Raw genomic sequence first — 23610 nt, 5'->3', positions numbered from 1 at the left:
AAAGTAATTGTAACCTGCCATTATCCTGCTTTAAAAACAGAACATAACATTATTTAAGTCTGGTGAAAGGCAACTCTCTCATTTAGACAAAAAACAGTTTAGAATATAGTTCCCCATGTTATTTCCTTATGGAAAATCTGTTTTACGCTACACACAACATGCATCACACAGACTATAGGGTATACACCATGCTAAAAAATTGAAGAATTCAGCCAATAAAGAGGTGCTGCTAGTTCCTGCTTGGAAGATTATTCATTAAGCAGGAAAGCAAATGTGAAAATTGTGAACTTATTACAGTCCTGGGACTGAATTGTGTAAATTGTGCCTGTTTCTCCTACTATTTGGTTACCACAGCAATGATCACATCACATGTGGTATACCACTCTATCCAGGAGTACTTTATTAAAACAATACACCTCTACCTCTATATAATGCTATCCTCAGGAGCCAAAAAAATCTTATCGCTTTATAGGTGAAACCGCATTATATGAATTCAGAATTCATGTTATATCGGGTGGCGTTATAATAGGGTAGAGGTGTACTGTGTTAATAAAAATACTTTTATCACTCCGTATATGAGGTCCTAGATGTGCTTTACAAACAATTAAGCCTCATAATAATAGTTAGGTTTACAGAGGGATAATTTATAGACAGATTTACCTGTGATTGTCCAAGCTCAAATAGCGAGTGGCACAGCTAGGGAAAAAAAACAGGAGTCCAGAGTCCTTGCTCTAACAATTAGACAGCGCTCCCTTCTGCTTTCTATTATAAATAATACAGAATAATAATTAGGGCAATGTATCAACTATACACATGTCCTGCAGTTTCCAGTGACAATTTTTAATAGATGAAAGTAATTAGCACAATATTTAATGGTTAAAAATAGTTTCCCCCCTCATATTAACACTTTGGTAAAATAAACAACTGGTAAATGGGGAGAATGGATGCAATTAAAAGCTAAAATGCAATGGCATTGTCTTCTGTATTAGTAATATGCGGCTGCACCAGAGATGAGTGCAACAATGTAGTGGCTGACAGTATTTTAAGAGCTCACAAATATGCTTAAGTTAAGAACACTGAAGAATGCATAACTAGGAGTTATCACCTTTATATTCTTTTTTAGATTTCCACAAAGGAAAAAAGTGCTTTCAGAAAAGTCCATTCAGTGCTATGCACCTGCATGAATATAAAGGGGGATTAGCTAAGAAAAGATAACAGGATCTCCTTTCTATGAACAGAGTCCAAAAGCAATTGACTACATTTAAACTGCAATGTCTACTTTTGGCAGGATTTCATCCTTAGTAAAGTATGATAAGAGACTCCCAATGTACTTCCATTGCCATAATCAAGGCTTGTACGTTCTATGGATTCAAAACTAGCTGAACCATTTATTAACCTAAACTCTCCAGGCATAAACCAGGCTTTTCTATTGGGCAGATTCAACTTATGCATCCCTACATCCAGCAATCACTTTAAAAAGATCCACCCACTATTTTGGCTAAATTAAAACTATTGAGTTTGCAAGAATTGTTGGCTTTTTTTCCTTCAAAACTAGGTACTAGATCTCATGAAAGATAGTTTGCCTGAAAGATTCAGTGCATGGCAAATTTGGACTCAAAAAGCAAAAAATAGAATGATTCTATAAATGTTACATAAAAAAATGTATCATCTCACATTTAACCTTTTGTATCTACTTTAAAAATTGAACACAAAACCAAATAACTTCTGGATGTTTCATCAACCCCACCTATTCAATAACATATCATTTTAAGTGTATTCATGTATTATACCCTTTGAGGGTTTGCTTCAACTTGCAGGTTTTAATTATACACTGTGTCAAAACTGAATACACAAATAGCCTAAATTCTGCCCTCAGGTACACATCTACAGATCCCACTAATGTGAAAGAAGATTTGGTTTGGTGATAATGTTACTTTAAAACAAATCCTAGATGTTTAAGTAAAACAGGTTTTGTTATTAATCTTACATTTTTATACTATTCTGCCATTGATATTCATGACTAGGAACCAACTCTGAGATGGATAAATTGAATGCTTTGTTTACTAACCTACTCCATTGCAAAATAGTCCAGAAACAACAGAAATGAATACAAGCATGTCTGAGATGCATTCATTCTTCTTAACTGGCAATCATAATAATACACAGATTTTTCTAGTTTAGTCATTTTGGAAACAATTCAGTACAGATAAATGTCCTTTTTAAGCAAAATAACTTCTAGAGCTTGAAATCAGGTTCCTAACAGTATAATGTAAGTAAACCTCCTTAAATGTGTTGAACATTTTATATGTGGAGACTACAAGGAATAATTATTTTATTGGACAAAGAAGAGATGCTGGTAGAAGATAAGATACCACTGACATCTGGTACCAAAACAAAACAAAACAAAAACAGGAACATAGTAAACTTGTTTAAAAGGTTTCTCAATTTCTTTTTCAGGTGAGTCTAAAATTTCCAACAGCAAAATTTTTCCTACCCAAATACAGAAGCCATTAGGGCTCAGTTATCAGAGCTATACACAAATTGCTCATTTCTTTACCCAAATATGATTTCTGCACAAGTTTAGTCTGTGTATATTTAGAAACAGATGAAAACCGGAGCCCAGATATAATTAGCCAGGCTTGTAGAGACCCAAAACATTCACATGAGCTTACTTCACCCATTTCTAATCAATTGTGTTGACTCTTTCCTTCATCAGGCAGCAGCAACTCAAGGCCCAATCCTGCAAACTGCACAATACTTCCCAAATGCTGGTCATTCTTAACTTCCATTCAAACTCATGAGAATGAACGGTGCCCTGTACCTTGTAGGCCTGGAACCACGCACAGGATCAATACCAGTTGTCTAGGGATCACGTGACTTTCATGAACTATTACTCTGGCTGCTGTTTTCCCTCCTATATGATATAATCTCGCATTTCAATGCAAATCTAAGGCCAGCATGATAAACAAGATAAGGTTGTGGGTTTGATTTTGTACGTAATCTGTTTAGTACCAAAGCTCCAGAAGAAAGTATCTGAAGCCAGTTTTATCTGTTTAGTAGAGGCATACTAGGATTACAGAATGAGGGGGGCAATTCTGAAGACAAAATTCTTATGATAATTATTAATTTTTACCTAAAACCTCAAAACCATGTAGTTTTGTTATTTTATCCTAGGACAAGGGAGAGAAGAGTCTTGTGAATTATCTCCCCAATTCTAGTAAACTGTGTAACAGTCCTGATTGCTTGTTTTAGGGAGAGATTTTTCTGTGCCAGTACAATTACAAAGCTCTTATAGTATCATCGAGATGAAAGAGACCAGCTAGGTCAGAGTCCATTCCTCAGAGGGCACACACAATGTATTCACCCAGAAGAGGATGCGCATTAGACACTAAACTGAAATTACATTTCATCTGGATAGTTCCAAGACGACTCTACTTGCTCAAGAGCCCTTTCTAAACAAATATCCCTATAGTTGGAAAATGGAACATGAGCCCATTGAAATCTCACCTGCACAGAAGCTGCCCTATTAAATTTAGTTGAGCTGGATAAAAATATCTGCCACCCTTAATCATAATCTCCTATTATCACAGGTTTCAGTGCATAGTCTCAAAAGGTTTGTCTTTCTCACTAATAATGTATACCTGTAATATTTAAGATTCCTCTTCAGTGTATAACACTACATATCGAAACGAGCCAAATGAATTACAGATATGCTAGAAAATTGGTAAAAACTGGTTATTTTTATTATTTTATGACCAAATATTATTTAATAAACAATTGTTTTAATTTAATTCTGGTATGTCAAAATCTTACTAATTTCACAAGGTCAGTCCACTTTTTTGTACCAACTCAGTCATATGGAAGTACACACTGAAAAGAATTTAGGTGGTGAACAGAGATCATGGTTAACAGTCTTTTAGTATAATACAGAACCACTTAACAATACCCGCACAGGTAATCTGATCAAATTATGGCTGAAATGAAGTGTTTTATCACATGCCACAGACAAATCCAAGAACATCTAAATAATAAAAATCCTTTAGCACCACATTGGCTGCAAAACAAAAATGCCCTGAAATGTATTATTCATGTACATTACAAAATGAAACAGTGATGACAGTAAATCGGCTCACTGCTTGCTATGTTCTCTGTTCCATAAAAAAGGGACAAATTATCAATTTGTTTTTCATTTTTATATAGTTAAAAATACTCAAAAAAGAGAAAATTCTTAAGAGTTGCTTTCCTTACTCTTTTCATTATTTTCTGCAAATAGCACTTTCCCCTTTAATGCTGATCTAGCAAACAAAACAATGTTCCTAGTAGACAAATTGCATTGTTTAAAAAAAAAACATATTTGGAATTGTTCAACGAAGTAAATGAAGGGTGAATGAGAAAAGGATGAAAAATGCCAACATATTAATCTCACCATCTGTGTAAAAGAGATAGTGTCAGTTTTATACACAAAATGTTATTACATCTTGATATTCCGAATTTTAACACAAGAAAAGACTCTTAGATAAATATTTAAAATGTGATGCAATGGTAAGACCTACAAAAACAAGGCTACCCTGCGAATGTGTGGACATCATCAATAATGCAGATGCACAAAATAAAGTTGCTCTGCCATAAAAGAATCCTTTGAATTTGACTTGTTGGACAGTAACAGTTATGATAACTCAGGCCCCTTTTTAAAAAAAATGATAAAAGAAAAGAACATTCACTAAATGTTAAAGGACATAACGGGGGGAAATGTTTTTTCACAGTATTATAGGACATTAAGAAATAATACTTAATAGTACCTTTAAACTTTCTTGCACATTATATTTTAATAAACAGAACAGTCAATCCCTAACATTTTCCATCATTAGATTTTTTTCCCCAAACTTTCTTTCTCCATTTGTACGGATCATTTCAACAGGTGATATATAATTCCATTCCTTTTCAGATAAGGGTTATTTTGGACTTTGTATGGCTTCCTGGTGGCACCTGTTCTGATCAGTTAAATTTCTAACAAAAAAAGTATATTCCTAGCCTGACTTCTGACCAGGAATTCTTTGGGCAATGGAATTATCATTGCAGTCTGCTTTTATAAACAATATTTACTTTATTTTTGTTGAAGAGCACCAAAAGAGCTTTTATAAGCTATACAGCAAATGTGCCACTGAAAAGTGATTGTTCACCAACTTCCTTTGTATTTTTTTTTAAATAAAAACAGAGGTCATTCTTTCATGTTTCTAAATTGTAATTACGAACAGTATCAAGATGCAGAGGGTGGGGAGGAAGAAGAGGGCTGTGAAGGAAAACATTTAAACAGCCTAAAGATAAAATTAGATAATGCTAAAAATATTTCAGCACATACTTTTCATAAATCTGGGCTCTCTTTTCTTATGGGTTGTCTCAGTGTGTCCTGACGTCTGGCAGGATTAGGTGCTCTCACTAGCACTCATTGACCAGCATTAAGATATCATAGGCCTATACATAGAACACTGCCTAAGGCAAAAATCTTCTGAGGTAGAAGAACAAGAAGCAGTCTTTCCACAAAAATCATCCACACAATTGACTGTGGGTGAAGGGATTATCTTCATGAGACAGATAGAAGACCCAAGGGCCTGCTCCAGTTTCTGATAAGTTTAGAAGTCAGTTCTGTCTACACTACTAGGCCACAGTATGTCGTCACCACCGCTCTGACCAAATCCCAGAACACAAAACAGTATTTGTAGTGAGCATTTGGCCGCCATCAGAAGACAAGATACTGGGCTAGATGTTCCATTAGTCTGAACCAGTGTGGCCATTCCTATGTTCATCTGTCACTCTAGGTAGAGGCACATTTGCACAAGCACAGGTTAGTCTTGGATGGGGCTATTCCAGTGTGGGCCATGGGAAGAGGTAGCAAGGGCTGCCACAGATCAGAAACGGGTATGGGCACTTCAAGCCCCAAAGCAGATTTAAACATAATTGAGTAACCAAGAGAGTGTCATTGTGACACTGGTAAGCTAAATGCTAGCTCTGGCCAAGGCCATAGGCTTAGTTAAGAACTGAAACTCCAAGCTGAAAACTAAACATATAGGTGACCTGGTTTGATTAAGTTCAAAAGAGCCATCTGTCTTATAAGAATGTATTTAGTGTTTAGACTCTATGAAATGCTTGTGAATTGCTGCATGCACCTATCTCACTTGTAATGTCTGCCTTCCACAGAAGGAAAAATATAAGCTTGTTTTATAATTGTAAAAATGCCTGCTCTGAACTTGTGAACTCCCCTTGCACATCCAAGAGGACTATCAAAAATTAAATGGGCGATTATAGGACAAAAGCTTTGACAGATCCATACGCCCATGGGCAAGTACATGCAAAAGGCCTCGTCCCATTAGGCTGAATGCTGGAAGAGGGAAATAAAAAAACAGTTAACATGAAGACTTCTACATCTCTTTGCTGTTTGGAGTATCTCACAGGAGGGAGCTAAGAAACAAAAAGAGATCTCCAGGGAAGACCCCCGGTTAAGCCATGAAAAGACATTCAGTATTGACAGATCAATAAATCTCTGTAATCTTTTCGAACCATAGACTGAACTCATTTGTGCATATATGTTGCCTACTTTTACTCTCCTCCCCAGTTACAAAATCTATAGTTAGTTAATTACAGGATTAGCTACAAGCACTGTCTTTGGTGTGAGATGGAAGGTACAAATCGATCTTGGGTAAGTGACTAGTCTCTTGAGAGTAGATGCACCCTGAATATTTTGTGATTTTTGGTGCAAGGGACCATTTACCACCAAGTCCATCTTGTCTGGCTCCTTGGGATCTGCAGACTGTGACTCCATAGTAAAACTGTTACTGTGGTCGAGGAGTTCACATTTATTACTGGATTGGTGAAATCTAATTAGAGAGAACATAGCACCAGTTTGGGATGTCTGCCCTGCTTTTGACAGTCTGCCCGAAGGTTGGCACACTCAATTATAAAATCATAGGACTGGAAGGAACCTCAAGAGGTCTACTAGTCCAGACCCCAGCACTCATGGCAGGACTAAGCACCATCTTCCAGGGGTTCTCAAACTTCGTTGCACCACGAACCCCTTCTGACAACAAAAATTACTGTGTGACCTTGGGTGTGGGCAGAGCTTGAGCCCCAAGCTAAAGCACTCACGCTTCAGCCTCGGATCCGAGGTAGTCTAATGCTGGCCATGGCAACCCCATTAAACTGGGGTTCCGATCCACAGTTTGAGAACTGCTGATCTAGACCATCCCTGACAGGCGTTTGTCTAACCTGCTCTTTAAAGCCTCCAATGACAGAGATTCCAATACCTCCCCTTATGCAATTTATTCCAGTGCTTAAACACCCTGACAGTTAGGAAGTTTTTCCTAACGTCCAAACTAAACCACCCTTGCTTAAACCCACTGCTTCTTGTCAGAGGTTAAGAAAAACCATTTTTCTCCCTCCTCCTTGTAGCAACCTTTTATGTACTTTAAAACTTATGTCCCCTCTCAGTCTTGTCTTCTCTAGACTCAACAAACCCATTTTTTTCCAATCGTCCCTCACAGATCGTGTTTTCTATACATTTAATGATTTCCGTTACTCTTCTCTGGGCTTTCTCCGTTTATCTACCTCTTTCCTGAATTGTGGCACCCAGAACTGGACACAATATTCCACCTGAAGCCTTATCATGAAGTAGAGTGGAAGAATTACTTTTCGTGTCATGCTTACAACACTTCTGCTAATACATCCCAGAACGATGTTTGCTTTTTTTGCCAGATTGTTACACTGTTGACTTATATTTAGCTTGTGATCCACTATGACCCCTAGGTCCGTTTCTGCAGTTCTCCTTCATAGGCAGTCACTTCGCATTTTGTATGTGTGCAATTGATTACTCCACTTAGGAAGAACTACTTTGCATTTGTCCTTATTGAATTTCATCCAATTTACTTCAGACCATTTCTCCAGTTTGCCCAGATCATTTTGTATTTTAATCCTATCCTCCAAAGCACTTACAACCCCTCCCAGCTTGGTATCATCTGCTAACTGTGTGTGTGTGCGCGCTCTCTGACATTATCTAAATCATGAAGAAGATATTGAAAAGAATCGGACCCAGGAACAATCCTTGTGGGATCCCACTCATTATGCCCTTCCAGTCTGACTGTGAACTCACTGATAACTACTTTCTGGGAACGGTTTTCCAACTGTCATGAGCCACTCAAGGCAGCATGACAGTCAGACCCCAGAAAACCACCCATTTTTCTCCAGCTGAAACCCTCTCAACAACCTCCTTTTCTCTGCTGAAACTACACTACTAGGACAGACATCAAATTAGTTGCCTTTCTTAATCCTAAAGCAAGCAACAGCTCTGCATCTATCATTAAAGGAGATTAACAAACAGCAAATGGAGAGTCTAGCCAGGGCCCAGACTGTTCTCACTGCTGTGTGTGAGAACACTTATTTCTACCCGTGCAAAGTGGGTGTATAATGCTACCATTCTGATCTGACAGCATTTTTATACCCACTTTGCACAGTATAAGTGACTACGCAAGGTGCAACCAGTGGAGAATTAGGCCCTGGATTTCCCACCACAGATGACTGAACTGTGCTCAGTTTTGATCATCAGTATCATATTCAGGAAAACTCTTAAAGGAGAGTTTATATTAAAGCTGAAAATGCTGCCTCATGTTTATAATAAAGTTCATATGAAAACAGCAATTAGGCAAAATGTACCATCTGCCCTTCTGGACATGGAGTTAAAGCAAAAAAAACCATTTTCAAATCAAGAAGTTCTGTGGTTTTAAACTTTGTTCTTCCTTCTCTCCAATTTGAATTAATACCTACCATTTGGTTATTTTTGCTATTAATACGTTGTTCTCATTTTGTAATGTACTCCAAGTAGCGAAAAGGATAAAAAAACTCTACACTGAGGAACTGAAAAATTGCTTTTTAACTGGGGCAATGTAGCCTACTTATCCATATGTAAGGGTTTGGCTACACTAGAGAGTTGCAGCGCTGGTGAGGGGGTTACAGCGCTGCAACTTAGGATGTGGCCACACTTGCAAAGCACGGCCAGCACTGCAACTCCCTGGTTGCAGCGCTGGCTGTACACCCGGTCGAGCCTTGGGTGTAGGGATTCCAGCACTGGTGATCCAGCGCTGGTCAGCAAGTGTGGACGCCCACCAGCGCTTTTATTGACCTCCGGGGTATAAGGAGGTATCCCAGCATACCTTAGAAGCCTCTCTGGTAATCGTGCACACTCCACTGCCCTGGGCTCAGCTGACCCCTCCTTTAAATGCCCCGGGAATTTTAAAAATCCCCTTCCTGTTTGCTCAGCCAGGTGTGGAGTGCAATCAATCATTCAATCAATCAGCGACCATGCCTCCACGCCCCAAACGAGCCCCAGCATGGAACAATTCCGAGCTGCAGGACCTCATCAGTGTTTGGGGTGAGGAAGCTGTGCAAGCACAGCTGCGCTCCAGAAGGAGAAATTAGGATACCTATGGGCAGATATCAAAGTCCTTGCTGAGAAGGGGCCATGAACAGGACGCGTTGCAGTGCAGGATCAAAATAAAAGAGCTGAGGAGTGCTTACTGCAAAGCCCGTGAGGGAAATCGCCGCTCAGGAGCTGCCCCCACAACCTGCCATTTTTACAAGGAGCTGGATGCCATACTTGGGTGTGACCCCACTGCCAATCCGAGGACCACGATGGAGAGTTCAGAGCAGGGAGAAGTGGGGGAGGGTGTAGAGGAAGAAGACAGTGAGGCTACTGGTGTGGAGGGAGACACCCCGGAGTCCCAGTACACATGCAGCCAGGAGCTCTTCTCAAGCCAGGAGGAGGCTAGCCAGTCGCAGCAGCTGGAAGTTGCTGGTGAGGAAGAAACTCAGGAGCATGCTCGGGGTAAGCAGATTTTTATGTTTTGGGAGCGGAGGGTTTGGGTTATGGCTGCCTGCAGGCATGCCTAAACGTGGAATAGCCCATTGATTTGCTCTATCACGTCTCTGTAATCTGCCTCGGTAATCTCTTGAAAAGTTGCAGCCAGAGCGTGCGCAATGTGCTTTCTCAAGTTTATCGGGAGAGCCACCGTGGTCCTTGTCCTGGTCAGGCTAACTCGTCCGATCCACTGTGCAGCGAGGAGTGTGGGGACCATGGCTGCACACAGGCAAGCTGCATAGGGGCCAGGGCGGAATCCACATTGCTGTAGAAGACCCTCCCTCTCTTCCCAGGTAACACGCAGCAGTGATATATCTGGCAGTAGGAAACCCTGTTGAGAATTTAGGGATACTTGAGTGCAGGGTGCCAGGTTCGCGTTCCCCCCCGAGCCCCGCGGTGCGTTCCGGTCTCCACACCCCCTTCCCAGCAGGCAGCCAGCCCCGCGGTGCACTCCGGTCTTCCCCCCCCCCCACCCCCCAGCAGGCATCCAGCCCCGCGGTGCGCTCCAGTCTCCCCACTCCCTTCCCAGCAGGCAGCCAGCCCCGCGGAGCCCTCCGGTCTTCCCCCCCTCGTTCCCAGCACGTAAACAGCCCCGCGAAGCCCTCCGGTCTTCCCCCTCTCGTTCCCAGCACGTAAACAGCCCCGCGGTGCGCTCCGGTCTTCCCCCCACCCAAGCAGGCAGCCAGCCCCGCAGTGCGCTCCGGTCTCCCCACCCCCTTCCCAGTAGGCAGCCGGCCCCGCGGTGCGCTCCGGTCTCCCCTCCCCCTTCCCAGCAGGCAGCCAGCCCCGCGGAGCCCTCCGGTCTCCCCCACCCCCCCCGTTCCCAGCACGTAAACAGCCCCGCGGTGCGCTCCGGTCTTCCCCCATCCTTCCCAGCAGGCAGCCAGCCCCGCGGTGCCCTCCGTTTTTTCCCCACCCTTCCCAGCAGGCAGCCAGCACAGCTGTGTGTTTTCCCCCCCCTCACCAGCAGGCCGGCAGTTACGCGGACCGCGCCCCCCCGCCAGCAGCTCGCCACATTCCTGTTCACTACTGTCCCCTATGCAGGACACCAGCTACCTCCTGTACCCAGTGCAGATAAACCCCAGTGACCCATCGGTCAATTCCCCCTCCCAGGTGCACTCGGGGCAGAAACACTCACCCCATTGCTCGCCATGCCTTCGCTTCCCTGGCCTCTCTGTGTTATGTGAGGTATGTGGGAAAGATGCTACAAAAAGTCTAAAAACTCCTTCACTGTGTGATAATAAACAATGTAGCCTCTGTGTATTACACGTTTCTATCTATGTTTTTTTTAGTGACCTTGACTAATGCAGCCGGATCACCGGCCTCACGTCGGTTGCGGAACTTGAGAAAAAATCCCCGAAAATCAAAAGAAGAATTGATCAAAGCAGTTATGATTCACTACAACAGAGAAAGTAGGAAGATGCAGGAATGGAGAGAGAAAATGTATGAGTGGAGGCAAACAGAAAGCAGGAGAAAGGAATTGGCTATCAAAAAAACCTCAAAGCAGATGATAAGCCTCCTGGCTCGCCAAACTGAGTCTTTCGAGTCTCTCGTAGCCATGCAGGCAGATCTGTACCGTGGTAACCCACACCCCTCCCAAAGCTCTCTTTCTTGTTTCCCAGTATTTGCACAAAACACCTTTCTCCAGCAGCCAGTTTCTTATTACCCCCAGCTGCCCCCAACAACTGTACGATCACCTATCAGCCCTGATAACTATAATTCTTACCCTGTGCACTCCACCTCCATTACCCTGCAGCATAGTAATCCTGAAGTGCAGCAGACATTGAACAGTAATCAAAACAGGACATATTCAAACCTCTGAATGTACAGTGCACCACCCTAACCCCCGTGGCCTTTTATATACTGTACTTTGAATAAAGGATTTTACGGCTTTTACGTTTTATTATTGCAGGAAGTGGTAAATATTGTACCCCAAGGTAGAACAAAGCACAGCAAAGGCATCAAACATTACTGTTGGCTCTCAGCATCAAATTGCTCCCTTAAAGCACCCCTAATCCTTGAAGCCCTTTCCTGGGCCTCCCTAGTAGCCCTGCTCTCTGGCTGTGCAAATTCATCCTCTAGGCGTCGAACCTCGGAGGTCCATTCCTCACTGAATCTTTCACCCTTCCCTTCACAAATATTATGGAGGGTACAGCACGCGGATATAACAGCGGAGATGCTGCTTTCCCCCAAATCCAGCTTCCCATAAAAAGACACCTCCAGCGGGCTTTCAAACGGCCAAAAGCACACTCCACAATCATTCTGCACCAGCTCAGCCTGTAGTTGAACCGGTCCTTGCTCCTGTCAAGCTTCCCTGTGTACGGTTTCATGAGCCATGGCATTAAGGGGTAAGCGGGGTCTCCAAGGATCACAGTGGGCATTTCGACGTCACCTACTGTGATCTTGTGGTCTGGGAAAAAAGTCCCGGCCCTCAGCCTCCTGAACAGGGAACCGTTCCGAAAGATGCGTGCATCGTGCACCTTTCCAGGCCATCCTGAGTAAATGTCAGTGAAAGGCCCACGGTGATCCACAAGCGCTTGCAGAACCACGGAGAAATACCCCTTGCGATTAACGTACTCTGATGACAGGTGGGGTGGTGACAATAGGAATATGCGTCCCATCTATTGCCCCTCCACAGTTAGGGAAACCCATTTCTGCAAAGCCATCCACAATGTCCTGCACGTTCCCCAGAGTCACAGTTCTTCTTAGCAGGGTGCGATTAATGGCTGTGCAAACTTGCATCAGCACCATTCCAACGGTGGACTTTCCCACTCCAAACTGGTTCGCCACCGATCGGTAGCTGTCTGGAGTTGCCAGCTTCCAAATTGCAATAGCCACCCGCTTCTCCACTGGCAGGGCAGCTCTCAATCTCGTGTCCCTGCGCCGCAGGGTAGGGGCGAGCTCAGCACACAGTGCCATGAAAGTGGCTTTTCTCATCCGAAAGTTCTGCAGCCACTGCTCGTCATCCCAGGCTTGCAGGACGATGTGATCCCACCACTCAGTGCTGGTTTCCCGAGCCCAAAGGCGCCGTTCCACGGTGCTGAGCATGTTTGTTACTGCCACAAGCAATTGAGTGTCTTGAGCGTCAGGCGTTTCAATATCATCGTCTGACTCCTCACTTCACTTTGCAGCTGAAGGAATAGCTCCACTGCCATGCGTGATGTGCTGGCAATATTCATCAGCAAGGTCCTCAGCAGCTCAGGCTCCATTTGTAACAGAAATCTCAGAAATCGCGCTGTAGACTCACAATGCCGCCAAACTGCTCGGAATGTGTAGCAAAGCACCACGGGGCATTGGAACAGGAAGCGGAAAGACCCGCACACTTCCTTCCCCTTCCCACAAGCCACAGCACCAAAATGGGATGAAGTGCTGTGTGGGATAGCTGCCCACAATGCACCACTCCCAACAGCGCTGCAAGTGCTGTAAATGTGGCCACACTGCAGCGCTGGTAGCTGTCAGTGTGGCCACACTGCAGCGCTGGCCCTACACAGCTGTACGAACACAGCTGTAACTACCAGCGCTGCAAAACTGTAAGTGTAGCCATACCCTAAGCTAGAAATTGTCTTAAAACTAAGAGCTTGGCTACACTGGAGAGTTGCAGCGCTGGTGGTGGGTTTACAGCGCTGCAACTTAGTAACTGTGCACACCTGCAAGGCACATCCAGCGCTGCAACTCTCTGGCTGCAGCACTGGCTGTACACCTGGGGTGTAACGACTGCAGCGCTGCTTGGGGTGTAACAATTGCAGCACTGGTGATGCAGCGCTGCTCCGCAAGTGTGGCCACCAAAAGCACTGTTATTGGCCTCCAGGGTATTAGGAGGTATCCCAGAATGCCTGCTCACAACAAACCGGAAGAATGGCTGAACTCCGAGCTCTCTCGAGCTGCTTATCTAAAAAATAAACACAGCTCCTGTTTGCTCGATCGAGCAGAGGCAGGCAGGGGAATTGCTTTGGAAGGTTCACAGCTGTTTGCTTGAAGAGAGAAGTCACACGGCAGAGGGGGAGGGGAGAGTCTGTGTTGAGCAGCTGCTTATGTGGTCTGAAGGCTATTTAGGAGTGCATAATTTGCATTTAGTGAATAAGAGAGGGGTGGGGGAAGGGCTCGAAACTTTTAAATTGATTGCAGGTTGGTGATGTGTATGTTTCAGTCCTTAGAACTTGGAAGGCAGGGAGCTGACAGATAAAAATCCACTCTCTCTCCCCCACGTTCCCCCTCACCCCCCTCTTTTGAAAAGCACGTTGCAGCCACTTGAATGCTGGGATAGCTGCCCACAATGCACCACTCCCAACAACGCTACAAATGCTGCAAATGTGGCCACACTGCAGCACTGGTAGCTGTCAGTGTGGCCACACTGCAGCGCTTTCCCTACACAGCTGCACGAAGACAGCTGTAACTCCCAGTGCTGTACAACTGTAAGTGTAGTCATACTCTAAGTCACTATTTGTGGCCTCCACATGCTCTCACCTGCCCTCTGCAATAAAACTCTCTTTGTCTGGCTCTCTGAAGAGGGTGTTTGGGCTGGTCTACACGGGGGGGGGGGAAGAGAAGAGAAATCGATCTAAAATGCGTAGCTAAAGTCGAAGTATCTTAGTTCGACTTACCTAGCTTTCCTCATGGCGGCAAGTCAACCACCACGGCTCCCCCGTCGACTCTGCTTACTCCTTCTGCAGAGGTGGAGTACGGGCGTTGATTCAGGGATCGATTTATCGCATCTAGATGAGGAGTGATAAATCGATCCCCGATAGATCACTGCCCGCCGATCAGGCAGCTAGTGTAGACATGGTCTTTGTCTAAATAACCTTTCTTGTTTAATTTAGATTAGTGCTATAGAAAACAGCAAGCGATTTTTACTTCTGCAAAATTCAAGTTCAATTATTCACATGCTTAAGGTATGCAAAAATGCTTTCTTACACTGTTTTGTTTCAGGTCAGGCTTGAGGGAGGGAGGGAGTGGAATCTCACTGCAACATAAAAGCTTTCAGCGAATCTCATTTCCATTTTCACCTCCTGCATACCCACCCACCTGCCCTCCTACCTCAAAAGAGGTTTTCTTCACCTTGCAGTTTTATTCTACAAAGTAACATTGCTAATTATCTTCCAGTTACTAATCTATTTTAAATGGATACAGAAAATTTTGCCTGTGGTATTGAAAACAAATTCAAGATGTTGATAAATATCTAAGATGCGGGAGGAGGACAATTGAGATAAACATATAAAAATGGCAAATGATTGCTTAAATCACAGGGAAGGACTCTGAAGCCTAGATTCCAGTGAAAGCTGCTCCGCTTTCTTTTCAAAGCTTCTCTTTCTGAACTGATCAGAATAAAATATTTGTTTCAGAAATAAAATTTAATTTTTAGACTTAGCCTCAATATAGGAATAGCCAGATCACAACAGAGCACAGATTCATTCTACTTTATGATATGTAACTCTGGACTAAAAAGTTCAGTCCAGGATTTACTGAAGACAAAAGACATCAACTGTCTGCAAAACTGGATGGCTCAGGGGACTGCTAGCAGGATGGGGAATTTTTCACCTCAAGGTCACAGATTCAAATCCAGCCTAGGTTGGCAGACACCAAATTTCATTATCTTTCAACAGCTGCTCAGCAGTCGATGTGAAATGAACTAGTGGCCAAAGACTATTTCCCTAAGGATAGCTGTGAGCTTCCCAATTAGTGTCTTTCTTGAATGGCTGTATTCAAATTATATAATGAATCTGTTGATCAAAGTCTAGGTGCCTTTACTAAAATGAAAACCACCAGCCAGAACAATTTGAACTTGAATTTTGAACTCCCCTAAACTTGAGATACCCTCATAAACATCCCAACACCAAACTCTGACTTTGTCACAATAGGGAAGGAGAGGACGACAGTTATGTCCAGAGTAGAAAGCTTTCCACTGAGAATACACGTCATCAATATCTGGATGTTCCAGTTCAAGGTCTATTCAACCATCCTACACTGTGTCCACACTGCCACTTTCAGCGCTAAAACTTTAGTCGTTCAGGAGCGTGGAAAACCCCCACTCCCACCGCAAGCAACAAAAGTTTTAGCACTGAAAAGCTACCACTGCTCGTTCAGGGTCGGGGGGGGGGGGGGAAGAGGATGGTGGTTTGTTTGTTTTTTTTAAAATCGCTAGGAGAGCTCTCCCCCAGCAATATAGAGTGTCTATACTGCCTACGTCACGGCGCTAGCATGGCCGTGCTGCTGCAGCAACACTATAACGTGGGCAGTGTAGACATACTCTTAGTTGATCTCAACTATCAATAGAGACAGCATGGAGAGAAGAGGAACACACTACAAAGGAATACACTGCAAAGACCCTAAATCACTGACCTCTTTATAGGGCACACTACCATCCAGAAACAAAATGGAAGCTTTTCTAGTGCATGAACATCACATATAATGAAAAGGCACCAGCAAATAAGCAGTTGCATTCTGCACTAACTGAAGTGTCCAAGTGGGTTGCCTGTCAAAGTGCTAAGCCTCATCAAAGAAGCAAAAAGACTAAGTGGCCATGGAAACTGAAAGGGATTTTGTCCTCAACTTTGAAGTCCTACACAATTCTATTCCTCCCTAGTTACTAACTTGCCTCCTCTCATCTCACCCAGCCTTCTCTACCAATACCACCAGCCACAACCCTCTCTCACTCAGTCTCCCTATCTATCTCAACCATTTTCACACCTTCCCATTACACTGGGGACACCCTATTTCAGCTCATCTCCAAAGGCCACCTGCCTCTCCTCCAGACCCACTTTTGTTAGTAGCTGACATTGGCTAAACCAGTGGTTTCCAACCTTTTTACGCACAAGATCACTTTTTAAATTTAAGTGCAACCCAGGATCTACCCCACCCCTTTCCCAAGACCCCACTCATTGTCCCCCACTCTCACTCACTTTCATCGGGCTGGGGCGTGGGCTCTGGACTAGGGCTGAGAGATTCTGAGTGTGGGAGGGGGCTCTGGGCTGAGCCTGGGGCAGGGGTTGGGGTGCAAGCTCTAGGAGGCAGTTTGGATGCAGGAGGGGACTCCAAGATTGGGCAGAGGGTTGGAGTGCACGAGAGGGCTTGGGGTACAGGCTCTGGGAGGAGGCTCAAGGCTGAGGCAGGGAGTGCAGGCGGGGGTATGGGGTGCTGACTCCAGGAGGGAGCTCAGGGCTGGGGTGCAGGCTCCCGCCAGGCAGCGGAACAGCGGGGCTAAGGTAGGCTCCCTGCCTGCTCTGGCCCCACGCCACTCCCAGAAGCTGATCACACATCTCTGTGTGTCTAGGGGGCGGTCTCCACGCACCCACTCACCCCCGCAGGTAGTCGCCGCAGCTCCTATTGGCCACAGCTCCCCGTTCCTGGCCAATGGGAGTGGTGCCTATAGGCAGGAGCAGTGCGCTCCCTCTCCTCTCCCACTCTTCCTCCCCCCACCCCCCACTCCCATGCAGGGACATGCCGGCCACTTCCAGGACCCTGCCTTAGTCCTGCAGCACTGCTGGACTTTTAGTGGCCAGAGACTGCGATCTACTGGCAGAGGCTCCATGATCAACCAGTCGATCATGACTTACCTGTTGGTGACCACTGGGCTAGATGACGGGCAGTGAACGATTTATAAAAACAGTTATATATTTTGACTGTATAGTTTATCCCTCTCAATTACCCTTCATTTGCTTATTGTCCTCTCAGACTGACAGGTATGCACACACAGCACAAACTGAACGACTAAATAACCTATATCACTAGGAGGCATCTGTTCCAGGACATGATTTGCAGGGTACTGGAGAAAACTCATCCTGTCATCTCATATACTACACTGAAACTAAGTGGTTTTAACCTTAAGGCCTATCAGTTCAACATCTTTAATGAACATAAATATAACTTGCCCTTCACCCCTTCTCCAAACCTCTTCTTTCTTTCTATGATAACTCAAATTCTGTGCCTGACGCATAACTGTCTGAAAAAACAGGCAGCCTGCAGAAGTCTTATTTTTTCTGGATGGACAATTCTAGGATGCAGCAAGCCAGATGGAAGCTTATATTTCACATAAATGATGCTTTCCAGTTTTAGTCAGCTTCCTAATAAATGAAAAGCAAAAACAAGGCTCAAAGCAGCATAGGAATCTACCATATTTTTTGTGTGTGTTTGTTTTTTAAAGTTGTATCTGACCCAAATAATTTTAATAGGCTTTTTATAACCTTTTAAAATTATGAAAGAAAATTTATATGAAAAGTTATACAATGTACATAGTGAATTGTGATGAATAGAGCCCTTATTTTAGATGCTGACTGAGCAGGAAGTTCTTTTAGATGAAAAGAGAGTTGTATATCCTACTTCATAAAAAAGAGGAAGAAGAGAAAATAATTGTTTAATACAGGAGGGAGAGAGAAAAGGGATTAGGATCATTATACACCAAATTATAAACTAATTAGTGAACATAAGCCATTTATTTTCTTTTACCATCAATGTTTAGCAAGACATTTATCCCAGAGGACAATCAAAATATATACGATAGTCAAAAACTGTTACACAGTGGTCATGTAGAATTTGGTATGATATAATTGGATTACCAGATACTAGAATTTCATTGTGAATTTTTATTTAAGATGGCAGCATATGATCCAAAAGGGTGACTATATTACCTGCTTCACAGGATCTTATTTATTACCAGTTCATTATAAACAGTGCGGCTAATATTTATTACCAGTTCTTCATTATAAACAGTGTTCATCTCAGATCAAAAAGTCATTATTTCTATCAGCATTTTCTTAAGTCTACTGTATCATTACAAGTAACAATATTACTAAAACTGAAAGATCAGGAAAAAAGTTATTTCTCCAGTGAGTTTCCCTTTATATTAAAGGTAAACAAAGAAATACACATATATGTTGTCAAACTGTCAGTTTCCCCTTTTCACAAGGGCCTTTTTACAGCAAAAAGGGAGACATGTACTGATTAGAAAAGAGAAAGTGTGACCTTAAACCCACAAAAATTGGCCAACTGGCCAAGGATCATCAAACTGCTTTAATTATTTGCTGTTGGTTTGCTTGTCTGAGAACTGACTAGATTTCAAGTTGAAAATGTCCTTTAAAAAGGTGAGGGGAGTGGAGAGAATAGAAAACATTATGTTCTTATGTTCTCACAGCATTGATAAGTCCTATATTAGCCTGAAACAAATACATTTAAAAACAAATGTTAAAAATAACAGCCTCCTTTACTTACCTGCCAAGACCATAATTGTTAGGTATGTCAAATTATTGTAGGGGAAAGACAGCCCTGAACATGGGACTTGGCAAGGTAAGCTGTTTTCATTCAATTTTTTAAGCAGGACACTCATATATGGAACTAAATATCATTGCTAACACCTTCTTGGTAGATGTTCACATACACAGCAATGCACTCATAGAATAGAGTGTGCACTGAAATAGTTTAGGAAATGTAGATTACCATTTATTTATGTTATGGTCAACAAAAATGCTCCATGAAGCATGACTTGTTGAAGTGACATATCAATCTTTAAAGCATTTAAAAGCTTAATGTCTTAAATTGTACAGTATTTCAGAATTAAGTCTGTGTAGGAAAAAAGTGATGCAACTGCCTAGTGTGAATGCAGTCATATCAGTATTAAGTTGCTTACAGTACTTTGCTTATTCCAGCCACACAAGGGGAATAGGCTATACCAGTAAGACACACCTTTACACCAATACAGCTAGAACCATACTGCTGTGGGAGTAACCAATTTAGCTATTTAGGTAGAAAAATCATATCCCTAACTGAAATAGTTAAATCAGTACAAAAATTGCATGCAGACCACAATTCCCATTATGTCTAATGTACACACGCCAGCACTGCCTATTTAAATACGAGTAACGGGTGTACCACTGAAGATTTGATTTTTTTTAACTCGTCTATACTGTAGTCGTCCCATTTCCTACCTTCACTTCATATTAGACAAGCAGAAGAGGAGAATCATTACTTCCAGAGGTACTAACTCACAACAAAACCCTGAGTAACTACTGGTGGCCAATACACTGCATTGATATGGCTTACTTTTAAATACTTTTTCCTAGATCAACTTATAAGAGTGACCAAAAAAACCCCGATAGTTAGTAAAAGATAGAAGAGGGAAATGTGGAGTTCGATACACCACCTGCTTCACAAAACACATTTCTGTGTTGCCATCAGGATTTGAAGTAGAAAACTGAAGGGAAACCTCTCTAACATCTATTCTAACCTATATAGTACCTAAGGGAAGGTTTGAGAGCCTGTACAAACCAAATCAGGCTTTGTTTTTGAAGTGACACTGAAAATTGCTTTAATTTATTGCAAGTACTGTAGCAAACCCACAACTAACAATGCTATGGGGAAGCCAAAATAAAATCTGTTTACATAATGCAGTTTTTTAAGTCCTATCTCCCATACCATAAAAGTTTTCATTTCCTTTGTAGCACAATGACTTCTGCATACGCTACCAATGGAACACTAAAAGAAGAAATCACTGTTGCATTCTGGTCACATATTATCTCCAGTGAAAACATCCCTTCAGATGCTTATGGACCCATACTAAAGATGGCTAAGACAGAACTTCCTTACCACTAAAATGAGCCAAATATCACATTTGCTTTCTTTCAGTAAATTAGTCTGAAAGTCTTCATAGACATAGAGTCTCTCAAACGCAATCAACTGCAGGTATGGGAGTAGGGTATTTTTTTATTCTCTAGAATTTAACCAAGTTTGAGCTAATATATGGGACTGCGGTATATCATAAAGCTGTGGTCTTTTAACACTAGAATGTTTTCCTGACCAACCCGCTAAATTAGTGGTAGCAACAGCAGAGACACATTTACAAAAACTTTTTCATTTTCACTGCTTCTATCCATAGAGTTTCATCAGCAGTGAAAGTATTATACTGCAGCACTGGTCCTGAATTCAGGTGCAGAAAGAGTTGCAGGGAGGCAATCCTTCATTTCCCCCAGTAGGCTACAACTCTAAAAATACAACATCTTGTGTTTGTTTGTATTAATCTAAAGAATATTCCAATGAAGAATCTTGCATTACAAAAGCAAAGACCCATGATACAAGTGCACCACTATACAAACCTTTTCTAAATCAGGAGTGAGTACCTAGTAAAACTGAAAAAATAAGTTAAGCTAAAAGCTAACAAGTTGCATACTGACTGCTACACACAAACAGGACAACACTGTTCTGTTAACAGCACCAACTCTCAGCAAAGCAGAAATCAATTAGACCTTTCAAAAGGCTTCTTAGCACCACTCTGAAGGATCAGCACCCTACGCGACCCGTGATCTCTCCAAAAGTTCTAAGCATCGCAGTTTTGTTCCATTTTATTGCTGGGGAAAATGTCAGTTAATATCCATAGTGGGTCTCTCAATTTCTCTTTGTAAGCAGTAGATTACATTGGAAGTGCTCTAACTAGAGGGTCTCTCTCTCTCTCAGGAAAGGAGCTACATACTGTAGGTCAGCTGAAGCAGTAATTCTAAAGAAATACATGTTTTATACAGGAAATGCCCTTACTTTTAAATTCATGTACAGTGACACAAAGAGTACCTAGTGGAACAAAACCAGTGAATTACTGATTGAATGCAGTGATCCTGCAAGTCAAACAATAAATATTTTCCTCTTTAAATAAGTAAAATGTCAAAACATTGTGCATATAGATAAACAATGTTAAAAATGCAGACAAACAAGACAATCTGCACTGATATGTAAATATTTCTCTTACCTGTCCTGAGACTGTTCCTCATACATCCGCTCCTTGCCTTCTTTAAAAAGTCTTATAGCCCGTTTTGATTTTTTCATGAGACTGTCGATGTAGATTTTAAAATATTCATTCTCACTGAGTTGTGCAAGTTTCTGGTTGTCATCACAGTTGCCCAGTATAAGTCGCAAATGTTGATAAGTGTCTGGTAAAATGTCAAGTATGTAAGGTGGGCTGTTTTTCAGTTGAAGTTTGGGATTTTGGCACAGTCTGACCTAGAAGCAAAAACAATGTGTTTAAAAAGGCACTTTCTGATCACTGCACATCTGAAAGAAATACATAGGGCAAAAAGTGATTTGACATCTTGAAATAAGCAGTGGCAAGTATACGTCTCAGGCCTCCAAGCAGGGAGGTCTAAAAATTCTGCTTTGACTTATATCCCATGCAATGCCACTGACATCATTGTTACTGTCTACTTTATGGAGAACTTAACCTTTTATTGGCATTTGTAAGAACTATCCAGTAGTCCTAGCCATTTCTCTCCACATTTTATGCATGTGTTCTTTTAATAGGAGCACCTCTGCCTGCCTGCTCTGCACCACATATACTACAGAGACCCCAAAAAATACATTATTATAAACTCAACATTTGCATCTTCAGGATTCTACAAGAAGATGGCATTTACATGCACCTTGAGTCATTAAGTTTTTAAATGGGACCCATTATAAACACTTCAGTTAATTTCCTTTTAAAAACAAATAAACAGAATAAGCTTCAAATGAATAGTTAAATTTCTATTTTGTACATATTTATTTTAATCAAATCTACTCTGATGGGGCAAGGCCAGATTTCTACAGTAAACTAGTGAGGAACAGGTATGTTATCCCTAGGCTAAACAAATCCCTGGTACCATGGTAACCAAATGGCAGTTGCTCCATGTTAATCAAGACACCTGGGGCCAATTAAGAGCTTTCTAGACATCAGTGGAGATAGCTACATTGATTGAGACACCTGAAGCCAATCAAGGGCCAGCTGGAACTACTTAAAAGCCTCCCAGTTAGTCAGTGAGGTGCGTGTGTGAGGAGCTGGGAGCAAGAGGTGCAAGGAGCTGAGAGGGAGTGCTGCTGGAGGATTGAGGAGTACAAGCATTATCAGACACCAAGAGGAAGATCCTGTGTTGAGGATAAAGAAGGTGTTTGGAGGAGGCCATGGTGAAGTAGCCCAGGGAGTTGTAGCTGTCATGCAGCTGTTACAGGAGGCACTATAGACAGCTGCAATCCACAGGGCCCTGAGCTAGAACCTGGAGAAGAGGTCGGGCCCGGGTTCCCCCCAAACCACCCAACTCCTGATCAGACACAGGAGGAGTTGACCCAGACTGTGTGTTCCACCAGAGGGGAAGATCTCTGAGGCAAGCAAATCTACCAATAAGCGCAGGACCCATCAAGGTAGAGGAGGAACTTTGTCACACTACCATACAAAGTGCTTCTTACACCAACCATGACAGCCTGCTCCTTTATGGGGAATGTATGCACTTATTTAAACTACTGCCTTCAAAATTTAATTGACTTTTTTGAACTGTTTTGTGATCTTGTTAGATCTCATGACTAAGTAGTTTTAGGCCTGACCAGTCTTGGATTTGAAAAAAAAAATCCAGGTAAATCCCAGTGCAGTAAGAAATTGTGTTAATGACCCAGTGAGCACCATTCTTCACTCCAACCTAGAACTAAACTAAACTAATGTCCCATATGTTCACAGGGGACACTATGCCACTAAAGATGCCAACTTCAAGATGACCCTTACTATCCACTTTGAAAGAGCAGAATGTTAGTCCTGTGTTCTGACCATATACCAATTAAAGGCAGTTCTATTCTGGCTACCTAAATTCTCTTGCAATTTTAATTGAAGATGGTATTTTACTTCATCTTCCTGTTCTAAACTATTATATAGGCTTCACATACAGTTCCCTAGAGCTGCTGCATTCCACCCTATAGATGGTTGTATTTCACTGATG

The 23610-nt window shown here is 42.5% G+C and overlaps 1 protein-coding gene across 1 annotated transcript in view; it reads right to left on the bottom strand.

Moving 5' to 3' along the window:
* CBLB (Cbl proto-oncogene B) overlaps nt 1-23610 on the bottom strand; it is a 212297-nt gene that overhangs the window by 177121 nt on the left and 11566 nt on the right. Inside the window, 1 exon segment of the mRNA XM_030582314.1 lies at nt 21624-21874. Within this exon segment, the coding sequence (XP_030438174.1) occupies nt 21624-21874 (251 nt within the window).

The sequence above is a fragment of the Gopherus evgoodei genome, chromosome 1, assembly GCF_007399415.2.
Source record: "Gopherus evgoodei ecotype Sinaloan lineage chromosome 1, rGopEvg1_v1.p, whole genome shotgun sequence".
In the NCBI taxonomy this organism is placed as follows: domain Eukaryota; kingdom Metazoa; phylum Chordata; order Testudines; family Testudinidae; genus Gopherus; species Gopherus evgoodei.
Note: the sequence above shows the minus strand (reverse complement) of the source record. Positions and strands in the feature narration are given on the sequence as shown.